This window comes from Drosophila erecta, unplaced genomic scaffold (genome assembly GCF_003286155.1).
Source record: "Drosophila erecta strain 14021-0224.00,06,07 unplaced genomic scaffold, DereRS2 tig00000126-arrow-pilon, whole genome shotgun sequence".
Taxonomy (NCBI): Eukaryota; Metazoa; Arthropoda; class Insecta; order Diptera; family Drosophilidae; genus Drosophila; species Drosophila erecta.
The window spans coordinates 9,105,374-9,121,605 of NW_020825209.1; the positions used below are offsets into that span (position 1 = coordinate 9,105,374).

Here is a 16,232-nt window from a genome sequence, read left to right on the forward strand (position 1 = left end):
GTTGTACAAAAATAGCTTTTGTATTAATACAAAAACAGTCTTTTATTTAACGTTTTAGCGTTTGTTTTGTATAAAAGTGGACAACTACAACCAGCAATAGGTATTATTTTGATTATAATTTATAAAACTAGAGGTGTAACTATGTTATATCAGTATTATATAGTTATTTAAAAGATCACACGTTGTCTATATCATATTACCGGACACTGTTTAGACAGCATTCGGTTTTGGTCAGGTTACGCATTAGCCTCTTCTTAGGTCGTATTAAAGTTTGCTCAGCATACCTTTATACGTAATCCACCGGTTCTATGCCCAGGACTGCCAAAGCCTTATTCAGAACTTGTCTTACCGCCATGATGAGGTAGATCCTGGCGTACAAGGTCGGCATTAGTTGATCGCGCTTTTGGACAAGGACCTTCTTTAGACGATAGAAGCGACTGAAAACGCCAGCCAGGTTCTCAATATAGCGCAAAAGCAGATGGATACCGCAATGACCCTGTGCCAATTGATCCATCAAAGATGCCATTAGCTCCGGAAAGGTGAATAGATATCCATAAATCAACTGCCAATCAATCTGCGGAAAGAGAATATAAAGGATATAATAAAATGGCAAGGGCAAAAGTTCACATACATCATCCTCTAAAACGCTGAGATCGATCTCCTCCAGCGGTGGCAGTTTCTCGTAGACGCCAGCCTTCACCTGATTAGCAAATGTGCGCAGGAGCGTCTCCAGTCGTGCCGAATTGTACAGGATGTACGCAGCCCCTTTGCAAATGCCCAATCCATTGCGCACCACAGTCACGGCGCTGGCGTGGCGCACCTCGAAGAGATCCACGATCACGGCAGCTGCCCCAAGACGCCTCATTAGCGTGTCAAGGCTGCTCATTCCCGCCGGACGGATTCCAGAGCGGTGCATGGCCATTAGACGCATATGCGTGCAGCGTAGCCTGTATTGAACAGATAAAGAAGAATGCGAGCACAAGAAAGATAGAGATGCAATTACATAGGTAAACTCCACTAAATATCTTGAATATTGACAATCAAGTTTTTGACAAAATATGTACTGATATACTCACTCCAAGTACTCGTCAACGGTCAATCCGGTGGCGGTCTTTTTCACGGGTTCCAAAACAGGACCGCTTACGAGGCACACATGTCCCCTGGGCTGCAGGCGCTTGCAGCATTTCTCCAACTCAACATTCACACAGAGGGTGTCCTTCTGTTGGTCATTGGGCTCTACCAGGCGCCAGGACGAGTAGCCCACCAGGCGGAGCAGGATCTTGTAGAGTTGCTGCAGGCGATAGTGGCGCAGATCCTGGCAGCCATCGGTGGCTCCGGCATTGGCTTGCAACTGCAAGCACAAGGTGAGCAAATGCGTGTTCTTTGCCGGACGGCCGTAATCTTCTCCCAGAGTGAGCACAGAGTTAAGGACATGAGCGATGAGCGGACGGCGCTCAAAGCGAAGAGAATAGCGTTCCTTATGCAGCACGGTGATTTCGACAAGCGGAAAGCGCCACTTGCCGGACTGCTCGATCAACTCCAGGCGCTCCTTCTCGCCGGGGAGCAGTTGGTCAGCATCGTGGCGCAGCTTCAGACCCTGATCTTTTACATATTTCTCCCAGTAACGCGAGATGGCCGCCAAACTCAAGTCACCCTGCTTGGCCAGATCCTCGTTGTGGTAACGGATCAACTCGCCGCATTTCTTAAAGGGCAACGGAGCCGCTGCATCGCCGCCAGACACCTCCAGCGTCTCTGGCTTGGTCAAAAACTCGACGAGCTGCTGGGTAAACTGCAACATCGGATTGCAATTCATAATATATTGGATAAAATCAACTGCTCTTGCTGTCAAACACAAATCTTCTGTTCGCCGATAAGCTGTTCTATCGATAGGCGCGAATTAAAACAATTTAAATTCTGTCAAACATAGTCGCACATAAGTAAATGTGAACTGGCGCACGAATTAAACCCAACTATTACTAGGAAAGTAACACAATGAAAGCTGTTCCTAAAAAACAGTTCCTTCTTAAATGCTCAATTTTTCTAAAACCAAGTCACTTCTCATTCCAGCAAATAAATAACTGATAAAAGTAAATAAATAAAGTAAAGTAAATAAATAAATTCATCGATAATTCAAGCTAGAGATGGGCAATCTTAGTTACAAAATAATAATGCAATCACAAATTCATAAAAAATTAATTTAATAATGGTTGTCCTTGAATTTAACCATTTTAAATATTTCCCTAAACAAAAAGAGTCTACACATTTTTCATTTAAATAGATGAACAAAACCGATAGTTGCACGACTCACGGATCGCTTTGAGTATCAGGTACCTAAAAACAAGCAAGTCCCATCCCTATTTCAAGAGAAGTGTTCTTTTTTTTTTGGCTGCGCGTGTGTGGATTTTTGGGAGCATCCTGAGGAACAGCCTGAACGCAGCTTCAGTCCGAGATCGGAGCAATGTCCAAAAACCTGGAGCCGCGGGTGGTGGACCTGGGCGTGGCGTGCCTGGTCTGTCTGGCGGAGGAGCCCGAGGCCAGCTCGATTTACGGCCACGACCCGGAGTCTCCGCATATGCTCATCCTGGACAAGATCCGCTGCTGTACCGGCCTGCAGCTGGATAGCAGCCTGGCTCAGCTGCACCGCTGGCCGGACAAGATCTGCAAGCAGTGTCATCTGGAGTTGTCTGTCTCTTATCGCTTTCACGAGAAGTGCGCCGCTGTCCAGAAGCTATTTCACTCCGCCAGCTGCGCTACCTCGACCTCCGTCGACGCCGCCACTTCTGCTACTCCTGTCCCGCTTGTGGTCGATAAGCAGCAGGAGCAGCTTAAGCTTGATCTGAAACAGGCCCACGTCCGGTTGCCTGCAACACTGAAAATTAAGCGGCTGAACGTTGAGCTCTGCTCTTCCAGTTCAGTAAGCAGCGCAATAACTACGACGACGGAACCCTCCTACTACGAGGATGTCAAGGAGGAGGTGGTGGCAGACACGCTTTCCCTGATACCAGAGGGAGCCATGGTTTTATCCCTGAATAACTTGCAAGAGCAGGATCCTATCACTCAGCAGCCCGAAGAAGAGGACTCTGAAGAGCAGCAGGATGATGAAGGGCAGGACAAGATGCTGGGACTGGATCCCTGGGATGACGAAAACACTCCGGAGCACCTATACGAGATCGAGACGCCGCTCATCGAGGAGTCTCTGGTGGACAGCCCGCCGTTGCCGCCGCCTCAGACCACCAACCAGCTGAGAAAGCGCACCTACCGTCGCGTTTCGCCCATTGTCAAGCGGGAAAGACTGCCGGCGACAGCGGATGTGGACGACGATTACAAGCCCTCTTCCGCGACCAAACGCCGCAACTGCGAACGATCGCCGAAGATCTGCGATGTGTGCGGCAATACGTACAAGTACCAGCACGCGCTGAATGCCCACATGCGGCGTCATAACAACGAGCGGCCGTATCCCTGCGAGGTGTGCCAGAAGGCGTTCATCTCGAACGTTGAGCTGCGCCGCCACATGCGCGTCCATACCGGCCAGAAGCCCTACAGCTGCCGCTACTGCGAGCGTCGTTTCTCGGACTTCGGCAGCAGCAAGAAGCACGAGAGGATTCACACCGGTGAGCGGCCGTATGAGTGCGAGGTATGCCACAAGGGATTCGCTTACGCTCACGTTCTGTCCGTCCATCGGCGGACGCACACCGGCAAAAAGCAGTTCCAGTGCACGCAGTGCGACAAGGGGTTCACCAAGAAAAGCTATCTGTCGGCGCATATGGACCAGCACCGTGGTTCGGGCAGCGGCGAGCCATCGGGATCATCGTCATCCGCTGATGCATCCAATCGCCACCAGCGTATTCCCATCCGGAAAGAGTTAGCGCGCAGGGAGTTGGCGCGCAAGCAACAACAAATCCCCGAAGCCTTCTCGCTGGATTCTGTGGTGCTGGAACAGACCAAAGTTCTCGAGGAGTGCATCGTGGCGAATGACTTCATGTTCAACGATGAGGACAACGCGGAGGAGGAGGCTGTTGACGGCGAAGAGCTGCAGCATGACGATCCGTACCCGTACGTCGATAGCTACCAGAGCGTTCACTCTGTCAAGGAACTGGTCGGCAATCTGCTGGACACCGAGGAATTCGGTGACGAATCCAAGTACATGATAGACTAGTATTACTACCGGGACAACTCACCACCCTACTAAGGGGCGGTCTCCACTCAACGATGTTCCCAAGTTTCCCCACCCCGTAGTTTTTAGACAACAAAGCTTAGAAGCGTAACTCTAAGAAATCGGTGTAAATAAAATGGAAAGATATTCGGATAGAAAGCTTACAAAAAAATTGTCAGTTTTTTGTGGAAAATGGTTGTAATTGATGTAAAATAGTATATGAATGTGAAAATTGCTTAATATGAACTTTATTCGGAGAGTAATTCCTAAAAAACTTTAAAACATAAAATAAATAGTTAATAAAAGCTACTTTAAAGGGAGTTATTGTTTAACTATTCATTAGAAGAACAATAAGTAATAAATACTAATTATTTAAATAATTTATGGCGTTAATCTATGTCCCTGGAAGCTGGATGCTTAATCTCAACATTCTAGTCTTTGTAGTTCCTGAGATCGAGTGCTCATACGGACAGACGGACATGGCCAGATCGACTCGGCTGTTGATAACATCATAACATCAAAAAAATTACATACAAAATAAATTTTTAAATTTGAATGCAGATTTTTAGAGAATTGCGCAAGAAACATTTAGAGGTATGCCACTTCAAAATCAGAGTAAGAAAGGTTGAGTTATGGAGTTTAAAACTTCAACCTTGGGACATTTTTTAATTTCTACGTACTTCTACATATGTATAAACATACTTTATTCGAAGGCTACAGTTGAAAAATCCAACCTTCTTTACTCTTTACCTTTCTTCGAGGCACGTAAGTTTTATTATAAGCTCTGATCCCCCAACCCCGCCAATCAGAAAACGAAAACGAAATTGTTTCTAAGCAAACTGTGTAAACAAAAAAACGGAAAGATGCTGTTTAAAGCGAATAAAGACTGAGTGCTTTGGTGCCACGAGATCGAATTTTTGGCTAAACAGAACAACTGTGCAAACTGGGCACAGTGAACAACCAGTAAGAGAGACCTTTAAATTCTATCTAGTTTATTACAGTAATCGGGTTAGTCAAGTTAGTTTGAAAGCCGCGAACACGGCGTGGTTTTTGTGACCAGGCAGGTAGGGGGATAATTGTTCTAGGGTGGTTCGTTCACGCCATCCAGTGGGCACTGTGTCGACGAGAACCGAACTTGGCCACGTTCTTAAACCGGTTTTGGCGGATTGCTCCGGCGGGGTCAACGTTTCGCCCTTTGGCGGACACCGGGGCATTAGCATAATTCATATTTTAGTCGGTGTACAAAAAATATCTATATATATATATAAATGTATCAAAATTTAGACGGTATGGGGATGCCGAGGGCAAGGAATTGGGATCGGTTTTACAACACGCACACAACAGACTTCAGATGGAACAATAAAACTTGAACATCGCACGGCAGCGGCTAATCGTCGAAGGTGATGCGGCCGGGTCCGTGGTTCTTCATGTATCGCCTATAGGCCTTGTAACGTGGATTCTCCGCCAGCTTCTTCTTCATCTCCTCGTCCTGTTCCGCCTTCCAGGTGACGAAATTCTCGCGCTTCCAAAGCTTCAGGTGCAGGTACTCCTCGATCAGCTTGTCCTCCTGCGCCTCGAACTGATGCTGGCCCATGCCCAGGTGCCGTCGGATGAGGTATAGCTTCTGCTCCCGGCCGTATGGCTGCTTCATCACCGTGTATCGCCAGAACCACTGCGCGTGCCACACGATGAACGAGAGTATCGTGTAGGGGCAGATGATCAGCTGCACCCACAGCACATCCCAAAGCGTGGGTTTCGCATAGCCGCCCTTTACGTCCATTTTCTCCTCGATCACCCTCCGGATAATCCGTTCCAGCTCATCACGCTGATCGTTCTTGGACATACGATTCTTGCCCTTCTTCTGGATCTTCTCCTGGATCTCGTCGCGAGCTATTTCCAGGGCCTGGTTCCTATACTTGGGCACCGTGGCGAAGTACTTGATGGCCGAGTCGTAGCGCTGCCAGCCGGAATAGTACTGGATGACGGACACAATGGTCAGCACGACCACGATCACCACGCGCACATCCACCTTGGGCGCCACGCGTCGCCGGTAGTAGCGGTAGTAATGCGCATAGTATGCATCTGGGTTGTCCAGCATGTAATCGTAGTCCGTGCGCGACTCCTCATCCCGCAGAATCTCGTACGCGGTGGCCACCAGCTTGAACTGCGTCTCCGCCGCCGCCTTCGCCTCGGCTCCCCTATGCAGATCCGGATGATAGCGCCTTGCCAGCTGGCGGTAGGCCTTGCCGATCTCCGACTTGGACGACTCCCTGGTGACACCCAGCACGTCGTAACAGTTGTCCTTGCCGCAGTACAGGCCCTCCAGCAAGCCCAGGGCCATCGTGGGCAGCATGGCCAAGAGCACCAGCAGTAGTCCGTGCATCCGCATCTTGAACAGCGCTTTCACCCTGGACACGTGGAGTTGCAGCTGGGCGCGAGGTGGTGCACAGCTGGCACTCGTTGGCTGGGATCGGAACGGTTTGGTTGTGTATGGAATCGGACCGGAGCAACTGGTGGCGGTCGCGTTGGCGCTGCTCGTCCGTCTGCTCGGCGTTCGTCCCACTGCAAAGTTTTCCGCCGCTCGTTAACCAGGTTAGCTGCCGATAACGCCGATAACTACGACGGCTCGCGGGTAAATATGACCGTACGGCGCGAAATGGTCACTCTAAGTTACTGCAGCAGCTACCTTATATTGCTTCAATTTGAAAATAAAATTGTAAGCTCGAGTTGATGCACCAAGTATTAACAATTCGCGAAATGCGATTTGCCTGACTAGCGAGCTACCGATCTTATCCGAACCGTCGATGTTAAACATCTGGCTGCAATTACTCTGCAATTTCAAAACATAAACCTAACATTTAGCTTTAAAATGGACTTCAATCAGCATGTGGATTCCGCACTGACCACTTATGTGGACAACACAAAGTTCTTCAGGGAAATGGCAGACGGTGAGCAATGTAACACAAAGGGACATATGTACATATTTAAATCCCGCAACAGTCGTGTCCGATTTCAGTGATGGCGGGGAGATCCAGAAGCTGCTGGAGGAAAGCGCCCGCCTGCGCGTGGAGCACGCCGAGAATCTCATCCGTCTGAAGAGCAAGCACGAAGCACTCTGCCAGACTATGCAGCAGGTCCAAAACTCCAGCTCCACCATCGAACAGTTCAATGAAGTCTGGAAGAAGCGCTCCGGAGCGGCGGAGCGGAAGCGCATCAATGTCAAAAACATAGCCCAGTTCAAGAACTTCAAGAAAACTGTGGAATCCACAGCTGCCCAGGCAGGTGCGGATGTTAATGGTCAAGCAAATGGCGCCGCCCACGATGAGGACCTTATCATCGAAGGAATCGAAGAGACCGGCGGCGAGATCTTCTCGCTCTACGATCCCTGGTCCAAGGCCCTGATGCAGAACCCCGTGCGCAACAAAATGTGCGGTCATATCTACGACCGCGATTCGGTAATGCTGATCATTAAAGACAAGATTGACATTCGGTGTCCGGTGCTCGGCTGTGCCAACGAGACCTACATCCAGCCAGCGCACCTGGTCGAGGATGCCATCGTCCGGCAAAAGGTACGACAGCGAATGGCCGAAGAGGTTGAGGATGACACTGCCTCGGAGGAGGACGAGGAACAGGCGGATGAGGATTGAGCAGAATTCCGTTGTTGCCTATCCTTAGCTGAACTTCAATAGTAGTGCGTTTGTTCTACTTCCATAGGATGTAATATCTAATCATGACTAGGATCAGCTCTTACATTTTCATCTGTATTTGTAATAAATATTTATTATTGTCGACAATAAATACTTATCGGGTGGTCCGATAAGTACTTAGCCTACAAAAGAAAAACAATTTTGGGAAAGTGGTGATTTCCGGCCTAAAAAAACTACAAGTCCGATCCTGCTGAAATTTCGACAGTAGCCGTCTAAGACAATGTACACAATAATAAAGCCGTGAAGGCTAAATACCTATCGCACTATGGTGCGATTATTTCTTTTATTAGTACAGATTAAAAAACCTAGTGAATTCGGATTATTATATACTTTTATCGCAACATATCTATCGATAGTGAATTAACCGATATATCTGCTGCGTAGATTTGCCCACCTCTAAAACTAATGTTTTGGTAAACAACAAGAATCGAATTAAACATGAGCTACATACAATTTGAAAGCGGCAGGGAGAAGGACAAGGCGCGCCAGGAGCTGCGCGAGGCTCGGGAAGCGATGCTGCAGCAAGCCAAGGAGCGGGCGGAGCTGCGTGGCCAGCGGGACAGGCAGAAGGAACTGCGCGGCGAAGCCGACTGGATGCTGCCAGCGGTGGCTAAGAAACTGGAGAAGCCCGCCAAAAAGCCCAAGAAGAAGAGTTCCAAGCACAAGTCTAGGTCCAAGTCCAAGTCATCGAAGAAGAGCAGAAAGCATCGTAGCAGCAGCAGTAGCAGCGACAGTTCCACTTCATCTTCCTCCTCGTCCAGTGAGGATGAAAAGGAGCGCAAGCGACGCAAGAAGAAGTCCAAGAAGAGCCGCAAGGGAAGTGCCAGCGAGGACGAGTGGGTGGAAGCTCCTCCGCCTCCTGCGGCAGACAATGTTGCCAAGAAGGAGCCTCCTCAGCGTGACGACTGGATGACCAGCGAGGCTCTCCTTTTGAAGACGTTCTCCAGGGAACGCAAGGAGCCAGCGAAGCCCAACGAGAAGGCCCAACAAATTGATGCCTACGATCCGGCCAAGAGTGGCCGTGAGCTTAATCCCTACTGGAAGAGCAATGGCACGGGTCTGCCCGGCTTCCAGAAGCCGCAGGACGACGATGAGCGGCAGGCCAAGCCGCATTCCATCAGCTCCGGACAAGGATCATCGCGCGGTTGGCGAAAACCAGGCGCAAATGCTCCCAGTCCGCCAAGACGATGCAGATCTCGTTCCAGAAGTGCCACATCTCCTTCTACTGAGGAAGAGGAGGAGGCCGTGCAGCAGACCAAGTCCACACCCTCCTGCCTCACAGACGAACAGATCAATGAGCTGGCCGGCAAGGCAATCAAGGCAGAACTCAAAGGAAAGAAAGAACTGGCGGCAGAACTCAATCAGCAGTTGGAAGCAGCTCGTAAGGAACGAGCAGAGTTCATTGCCTCCGGCCAGTCAGTACCGAAAGCAAATGCCAGGCCAGCCAAGCCCAAGGCCTCGGCAGAGCATGTGCTGCTCACCAAGGTGGATCAGAGCGGCAACGTGCGTCCGTTGGTGCAGTCCAGCAATCCAAACGAACAGTACGGCGGCAGGAGGGGACAAAAACGCAGCAGCAAGAAGGTGGACACCCACGTGGATGGCCAGCGTGTGAGATACTTCGCCGATGATGACCGCTATGACATTAAGCAAATGGTAAGCTCTACTTTCAAAAGCAAACACCAAATAGTAACACATTTTAATCTCCAGTTCGAGCGGGAGAAGCACGCCACTGCCGCAGAAGCCAACCTGCAATATGCGGACATTGTGTCCAAGCACAAGAATCCCAACGATGACTTGGAGGACATATTTGCCGACAAGGTGCGCAAGCAAATCTCCGCCGGAGATGCCGAGCAGCGGGAGATGCAGAGCGCCATCAGGGAGCACGAGAAACTGGCCGCCACTCTGGACAACTGCGAGCGCTGCTTTGACTCCGCCAAGCTGGACAAACAGCTGCTGGTGTCCCTGGGCGATAAGATCTACCTCAGTTTGCCGTGGTACATGGGCCTCCAGAGTGGTCACTGCATTCTGACGACGCTGCAGCATGTACCCTGCTGCACGCAACTAGACGAGGATGCCTGGGAGGAGATGAGCAATTTCCGGAAGGCACTCACTCGCATGTTCGCTGCCCGGCGCCAAGATGTCGTCTTCTACGAGATCGCCAACAAGCTGCACCGGCGGCCGCATCTCAGCGTGCACTGCATCCCTATTCCCGCCAGCCAAGGAGAGATGGCGCCCTTCTACTTCAAGAAGGCGATCGAGGAGTCGGAGCAGGAGTGGTGCATCAACAAGCAGCTGGTCTCGCTGCGCCAGAAGTCCCTGCGGGCGGCCATTCCCAAGGGACTGCCCTACGTGTGGGTTCACTTCGGCATGGACTCGGGCTTCGCGCACGTCATCGAGGACGAGGATCGCTTTCCGGCCAACTTTGCCCAGGTTCGTTGGCGTTGCTCGCGTGGTTTGATTCAAATGTATGACAATTGCTCCTATGCTTTCAGGAAATCCTTGGCGGAATGCTGGAGCTCAATCCGAATGCTTGGCGAAAGCCACGAAAGGAGGCGAACCCCATCGGAAAGGTGAAAGCCTTTGCCGAAAACTGGAGGAAATTTGACTGTACACAGAATTAAGTAGATACTAAACATATATGTTATGATCATTTCAAGTCATGAAAATGTAATTTTTATTTTTATACATTTTATAAAACCGTTTTAAATTGATATTAATCCGCATTTTTATTTAAAAGCTACTGAAAATCAATTAAATTAGAAATTATAAATTAAATTACCATTTAAATTAGAAGAGCTTTAATCATACATTAAAAAATATTAATTTCGAATTTTTAAACATCGATAACACTAATCGATTTGTATGTCTCCGTTAGAATTGCGTATCACTGATTGTATATTAACACAGAATTTTGCAGCACTGGCTAACAGCTGACCGAAATATATAAATATTTAGCAATTTGTTTTTGTGCCTGCCAGAGAATATTGCTTCCATTTATTGCATAAAATAAGTACACCACAAAGGCACATACATAACGAGCTATGGTGGGACAATAATTACCTACACATCATGCTGCAACGCAAAGAGAATATAGCTCCTTTGGCCAATTGGAAGACAGCTGTTTCCAACAGGGAAGTTGCATAGAAAAGTTCATCAACACTCCAGGAAAATTTCATCATCTTGATGAAAAAACAAGTTCAGTTCTGAGAGAAACCTTCAACAACACTGCAACTGGATGTAACCACAATCAGCAGAAGTACATAGCTGAAGGCTTCCCAGTGGTAACTGCATCCAATGCGCCAGTAGCATTTGACCCGAGGAATCCCCTGATTGTGGCCATTGTCATGTCCGTGTCCCAGGAGAGTTACACCCGGCGGAAGCTGTGATGGAGCGCTAGGTTCTGGCCAGGATGTGGCCAGCCGCCCTAACACGCCTGCTGCGACGCCGGATTGTGTACATCGTGCTGGTGGTACTGCTGCTCATCTACGGATTCGGACACCTTTTCGATCGGGTGAGTGCACGTGCTCCAGTTGGCAGTTCTCAGCTCCTGGAGCTTAAGCTTATTAGTGGCACAAACCGCATGTTATCTGGACTTTCCGCCTACATGATGCAAACCAGTGGCTAATTGAGTTACCTTTGCACCCGCAGGACTCCTTTTCCGGCCTGCACTATGACGAGTATGTTGTGCAGCGCACCCGACCGCTCCTGTGGACGCAGCAGCTCCTGGCGCCGGAGGAGCAGCTCAATCGCACGCGCGGCGATCCGGAAGCACTCTGCCGAAACTCTGTCCAGGGCCGCCAATGGCTGGCGGATGAACGAGGATTCGTGTGCAGACGCGAGCAGGTGCTAACCAACGGCTGCTGCAATCTGGAGCTGCCCGGCATTGGATACTACAGCTGCCGCACGTGCAACACCAGCACCCACTGTTGCGCTGTGTACGAGTATTGTGTCTCCTGCTGCCTGCACCCCGGACAACAACCGTTGCTGGAGCGCGTGCTGCTGGCGCCCAACACGCCCAAGTACATCTTCGCCAGCGTGGCGGACCACTTCGAGCTGTGCCTGGTCAAGTGTCGCACGAACTCGCACTCCGTGGAGCACGAGAACAAGTACCGCGATCCGGCGGCCAAGCATTGCTATGGTCTAACCGAGGCGCACGAATCCCAGCGTGATGTGGCGCCCCAGGGCGCCAGTCGCAGCTGACCACCGCATCCCGTCCACCGTCCAGTGCGTCTCCCTCTGTACAAAGTTTTCGGCCGGATCAAATAGACGTTCAACGGATGAGCTTTACCTCGAACTAGAAATGAGAGAGTTTTCAGTCATCAGCTGGTTCGTTGGCAATATTTCACTAAGTCAGGGATCGCTTTAGGCTAGAAATAATGTTTTTTTTCTCTTATTCAAATACTAAAATATTAAATATTTATATGTTCATTAAGAATAGTTATGGAATATAGTCGAACATACTTTTCTAATTGAAATCGAATTTAGTTTGTATATTTAGCTTATTTCGATATTGTAAATAAGCTAAATAGCTCTCTATAACGTTTTATAGCGCAATATTGTAAATAATTTATGTCTAGCCATAAGCCATCGAAATGTGCAATTTTCGTATTTTAATTGTGTAAATAAATAAGCAGTGGATAACAAGGAATAGTGTGGTCAACTTCTATTTATTATATATTCTCTTTATCAAATGAACGACAACTTTTTGAAAGAAATGCGTGTACTTCTGTAAAAATGGTAAACAATATGAAACTGATTACATTTATTTATGTATTAGCTTTCCGAAATTTAAAAGATTTAATTTAATTTAATTTGCTAATTGGGATATTTTGTAAATCCTTGATAGCTTTACCGACGTGAGTTATGTGGAAACTGTGAACGGCTCCTGGTGCACCACCTGACCTTCGATGCCGTAAAAGATGGTGCCATCCTGGACATATCCCCACGCCATGCGACGCGATGTGAAACTGATGCCCAGGTCACCGGAGTGGCCAACAACGATGGCGCCACCAGTGCCACCCAGCCGCTTGGTCATCTCGCGGCACTCCTTGTCGGCGGCTGCCTGGGCGGACAATCCCTGGTACTTCATGGCGGACAGAATGCGCTGGGCCAGATTGAAACGCATGATGGTCTCGCCATGTCCAGTGGTGGAGACGCCACCACAATCGTTATCCGCATAGGTGCCGCTGCCCAGAATGGGTGTGTCCCCAATGCGACCCGGCCACTTGCCGGTGATGCCGCCGGTGGAGGTGCCCGCCACAATCTGGCCCGATGCGTCCATGGCCACCGCTCCGACCGTCTCGCCACTGGGATCCGTTTTCGGTGTCGGCTTGTCCTCGGCCAGTTCCGTGCGCGCAAAGAAGGGATCCTTGCCCTGGGCCACCTGATCCTGGAACTCCTTCAGCGTAAAGCGGGCACCCTCGGTGACCAGTGCTCCCGGCTGCAGTCGCTCGCTGCCCGTGGCCAGGGCCAGCTCCTGAGCAGCTGCACCGCCAAGAAAGGTGTGCCGCTGCTTCTCCATCAGGCGGCGGGCCACTGTGATCGGGTGCATCACATCCCGCAGCAGGGTTATGCAGCCGGCTCGCAAATCCCGACCCTCCATCAGGCTGGCCTCCATCTCCACCTGCCCATTGGTGTTCAGGCAGGAGCCGTAGCCGGCGTTGAAGTTCTCGTCCAGCTCCATGCTACGCACCGCCGCCTCCACGGCGTCCAAGGCACTGCCTCCGCTGCCATTCTCCGGACTCAATAGGGCCCAGGCGGAGCGGAGGGCCTGCTTTATGCCCGCGAACTTTCCCGCTATCCTGGAGTCCGATATGTCACCGGCTCCGCCGTGTATGAGCAGCACTGGGCGTGGCATTTCGGGTGTATTCGATGGAGTTACAGAGACTTTATGGCTACTCTGCGCAGATTGTAGGATAGTCCGATGTGGCAGGCAGCTCGAGCAGCAGACGTCTGGAGCTCCGATTGCTGGGTAATTCTTTTATACTCTCTTTGTGTTTATGGCTTTGTTGGCGGAGATAATTCTCTGCCGAAGGAGTCCATTAGCCACAGAAACGATTTGACGATTGATTTATTTTCCAATGGCAATGGTAATTTTAAAAAAGTATTATTTTTTGAATGAAATCTGTATCGAACTGCTTGAAATATTTTATTTTGTAAAAGTTAGATCAACAGTGCTCAAATTGCTTAGATACAGGAAATTATTATGGGTAGGGTAAACAAATGATCGGTCATTTATTTTCAGTGGTTTTGTGGTCTCTCTTATCTGAAATATGCATTTGAATATGAAGTATTCATTGCTAAAGTGCCTTGGTATAAATATTAAGTAAAGTTGATTTGTTTTAGAAAATAATAGAATATCAGACATATTTTTTGGTATACACAGTGTAATTTTGCACAATTTTATCTGCAATGTGCAACTCTAAAGGCGTAAGGGTATTCGCTTGTCGACTTGAATTGGATTTGCTCTGCCCTTCGTTTTTGTTGTTCCTCAAATGCACTGTGATAAGGCGAATAATCGGATTGTTCGGGCCTCAGATGTGTTGAACTTAAATGTAATAATAGGTGTGTGTGAACCTGAAGATAAGGTACATATGCATACATACATGTGGTGGCATCCGACTCTTTCGAATCTCACTTGAAAACAGGCTAAACTTGTTGGCCATGCTTATGGAAAGGCTCATGGAGTGCAAAAACGAATATCACTCTCTACAAACACATTCTTCAGCTCTCGAGTTCTATCATTTTGGTCGAAATTATGATGGATAATGTTGAACAGTAAATAGGGCTAATAGATTATATTATAATTTCCCAACAGATGTGGGGGTTCCTTCTAAAAATACCTCTATTAGCCTTATTTACTGTTCAACATCAGTCAATAGTGAATGGCTAATTTGGTGGCCAATAGCCATGCCATATTCATAGCCATCCCCATCCATTCGCAGTGACATGTTAAAGTTCAATGGTCTTTGCCCGTGTGCGTCACTTCTCCAGTGAACCACAGTCAAGCACGCACATGGAGTGCACCATCCTGCGGGGCATGTCACCCCCCACCACCCACCATCCACCAACCTCCATGCACCACCAGCCCCACCCACTGCCGCAATGATGATGAAGCAATTAAAGCGAAACGTTTAATCAAAACACTCGACGGTTTTGGAGCTCCTGCAATTGTGGCGGCGCCATCTACATTCCGCCACTAGTGGCGCTGGTGGCGCCCCCTGCTGGTGGTGCCACAAACAAAAAAGATCAATTCAATCAGACGAGAAGTTTGTTCCTTAAATATGATATTGTGCGTTTTTAGATAACTATTTAAGCTACCCACGGTAAAATTGAAAAATATTTAACGTTGTCATTAGATATTAACATGTACATGTAAGATTTATATCATAATTACATAATTTTATAATATAATTACTTTTCATATTTTATAGCACAGGGTTTTTGTGGATTAAAAGAAATGCCCGTCTTGCTTTTCGATTGCTAAGGGCACTGGAAACTTGGTGGGGGCTCCCGTGAACTGGCTTATATGGCCGGGGACTCCCGCACCAGTACATCGGAATATTCGGTGCACACTCGAGTGCATAATAACATTTTATGGCATCGAACCGTGAGCACGACGTTGCTTGAACTCTGACCCCCTTCTCGTTATAATTTCTTCCATTTCTCTGGGGGCCCGATGGAGCAATTTTGGCAGTCCTCTCCAGCCATTTTCCCCTTTTATCCCCGCAGCCAATTTTCCGCCGCAAAGCCCCCGCCTCCATTCGTTTGGGGATCAAACGTAAATTTCACTTTGTGCAGCAGCAGCGAGGAGCTCGCAGAAAAGGCCACAGAAACAGCTGCAGGAACAATAGACGCGCTGAAGTAGGAGTTGGACTTGGGCGGGTGGGTTGGAATTTATAAATCAAAATGTCAGAAATTGTTAGCGATTTCAGCAGCGATGGGTTGTGTCAGTCGTCGTCCTCACATGACCCCCATCATCGTAATCATAGTCATTATCATCGCCATTATTGCCCCCAATGAACTCTTCTCGTTCAGTTTGCTGCGGTTAAATGGGCTGAAGGATAAGGGAAAGGACCGGGGTAATAGTTCACGTACCTTCTGGCCTTCGCGATTTAATTGGGTGTGAAATGCTCAAAACAGAAGGGTTTGGTATATGGATGGGGATGCACAGGTGTGCAGGATTATAGAGTGCCACTTACAGCGCATCCCAAAGCTCATTACCGGATTAAGCTTAAAAGTCCAGCAGATACTTTAATCGCCTTTAATGCATTAGTACAACTGCAGGCGCAGATTTCATTTAATATCCAAATTAATTGTGTGCTGAATACCACAATGAAATTGGCTTTTCGCTGAGCCAAACCCCTCAAATT

General features: G+C 48.7%; 7 protein-coding genes across 7 annotated transcripts; 4 read left to right on the plus strand and 3 right to left on the minus strand.

Annotated features, from left to right (window-relative positions):
• Position 1: 1 nt before the first annotated feature.
• LOC6550662 (DALR anticodon-binding domain-containing protein 3) lies at positions 2 to 2,148 on the minus strand. The gene is made up of 3 exons (XM_001978034.3): positions 1,077 to 2,148; positions 632 to 947; positions 2 to 574 (listed from the first exon to the last, which is right to left on the minus strand). Exons 1-3 carry the CDS (start codon positions 1,811 to 1,813, stop codon positions 287 to 289), a joined length of 1,341 nt encoding a protein of 446 aa, XP_001978070.1. The 5' UTR covers positions 1,814 to 2,148; the 3' UTR covers positions 2 to 286.
• Positions 2,149 to 2,264: 116 nt separating this feature from the next.
• LOC6550663 (zinc finger protein 184) lies at positions 2,265 to 4,308 on the plus strand. Its single transcript, XM_001978035.3, has one exon. The coding sequence runs from the start codon at positions 2,459 to 2,461 to the stop codon at positions 4,154 to 4,156; it is 1,698 nt and encodes a 565-aa protein (XP_001978071.1). The 5' UTR covers positions 2,265 to 2,458; the 3' UTR covers positions 4,157 to 4,308.
• An 820-nt stretch (positions 4,309 to 5,128) lies between these two features.
• On the minus strand, positions 5,129 to 6,793 carry LOC6550775 (dnaJ homolog subfamily C member 25 homolog). Its single transcript, XM_001978036.2, has one exon. The coding sequence runs from the start codon at positions 6,540 to 6,542 to the stop codon at positions 5,541 to 5,543; it is 1,002 nt and encodes a 333-aa protein (XP_001978072.1). The 5' UTR covers positions 6,543 to 6,793; the 3' UTR covers positions 5,129 to 5,540.
• Positions 6,794 to 6,886: 93 nt separating this feature from the next.
• Positions 6,887 to 7,999, plus strand: LOC6550776 (E3 SUMO-protein ligase NSE2). The gene is made up of 2 exons (XM_001978037.3): positions 6,887 to 7,101; positions 7,154 to 7,999. The coding sequence occupies exons 1-2, from the start codon at positions 7,023 to 7,025 to the stop codon at positions 7,798 to 7,800; spliced, it is 726 nt and encodes a 241-aa protein (XP_001978073.1). The 5' UTR covers positions 6,887 to 7,022; the 3' UTR covers positions 7,801 to 7,999.
• A 201-nt stretch (positions 8,000 to 8,200) lies between these two features.
• LOC6550777 (CWF19-like protein 2 homolog) lies at positions 8,201 to 10,571 on the plus strand. The gene is made up of 3 exons (XM_001978038.3): positions 8,201 to 9,513; positions 9,568 to 10,290; positions 10,353 to 10,571. The coding sequence occupies exons 1-3, from the start codon at positions 8,299 to 8,301 to the stop codon at positions 10,479 to 10,481; spliced, it is 2,067 nt and encodes a 688-aa protein (XP_001978074.1). The 5' UTR covers positions 8,201 to 8,298; the 3' UTR covers positions 10,482 to 10,571.
• Positions 10,572 to 10,743: 172 nt separating this feature from the next.
• LOC6550778 (UPF0454 protein C12orf49 homolog) lies at positions 10,744 to 12,510 on the plus strand. Its single transcript, XM_001978039.3, has 2 exons — positions 10,744 to 11,371; positions 11,509 to 12,510. The coding sequence occupies exons 1-2, from the start codon at positions 11,270 to 11,272 to the stop codon at positions 12,058 to 12,060; spliced, it is 654 nt and encodes a 217-aa protein (XP_001978075.1). The 5' UTR covers positions 10,744 to 11,269; the 3' UTR covers positions 12,061 to 12,510.
• Positions 12,509 to 13,841, minus strand: LOC6550779 (probable isoaspartyl peptidase/L-asparaginase CG7860). The gene has a single exon (XM_026982278.1). The coding sequence runs from the start codon at positions 13,715 to 13,717 to the stop codon at positions 12,722 to 12,724; it is 996 nt and encodes a 331-aa protein (XP_026838079.1). The 5' UTR covers positions 13,718 to 13,841; the 3' UTR covers positions 12,509 to 12,721.
• Between the last annotated feature and the right edge of the window lie 2,391 nt (positions 13,842 to 16,232).

Bases quoted from the DNA above. Each gene is read 5' to 3' on its own strand.
- LOC6550662 (XM_001978034.3), bottom strand. From the start codon at position 1,813: ATGAATTGCAATCCGATGTTGCAGTTTACCCAGCAGCTCGTCGAGTTT. The intron at 948-1,076 runs GTGAGTATATCA...TGTTCAATACAG, and splicing joins ACCGTTGACGAGTACTTGGA to GCTACGCTGCACGCATATGC. The intron at 575-631 runs GTATGTGAACTT...CTCTTTCCGCAG, and splicing joins TCAGCGTTTTAGAGGATGAT to ATTGATTGGCAGTTGATTTA.
- LOC6550776 (XM_001978037.3), top strand. From the start codon at position 7,023: ATGGACTTCAATCAGCATGTGGATTCCGCACTGACCACTTATGTGGAC. The intron at 7,102-7,153 runs GTGAGCAATGTA...ATCCCGCAACAG, and splicing joins CTTCAGGGAAATGGCAGACG to TCGTGTCCGATTTCAGTGAT.
- LOC6550663 (XM_001978035.3), top strand. From the start codon at position 2,459: ATGTCCAAAAACCTGGAGCCGCGGGTGGTGGACCTGGGCGTGGCGTGC.
- LOC6550777 (XM_001978038.3), top strand. From the start codon at position 8,299: ATGAGCTACATACAATTTGAAAGCGGCAGGGAGAAGGACAAGGCGCGC. The intron at 9,514-9,567 runs GTAAGCTCTACT...TTTAATCTCCAG, and splicing joins GCTATGACATTAAGCAAATG to TTCGAGCGGGAGAAGCACGC. The intron at 10,291-10,352 runs GTTCGTTGGCGT...CTATGCTTTCAG, and splicing joins TTCCGGCCAACTTTGCCCAG to GAAATCCTTGGCGGAATGCT.
- LOC6550775 (XM_001978036.2), bottom strand. From the start codon at position 6,542: ATGCGGATGCACGGACTACTGCTGGTGCTCTTGGCCATGCTGCCCACG.
- LOC6550778 (XM_001978039.3), top strand. From the start codon at position 11,270: ATGTGGCCAGCCGCCCTAACACGCCTGCTGCGACGCCGGATTGTGTAC. The intron at 11,372-11,508 runs GTGAGTGCACGT...TTGCACCCGCAG, and splicing joins TCGGACACCTTTTCGATCGG to GACTCCTTTTCCGGCCTGCA.
- LOC6550779 (XM_026982278.1), bottom strand. From the start codon at position 13,717: ATGCCACGCCCAGTGCTGCTCATACACGGCGGAGCCGGTGACATATCG.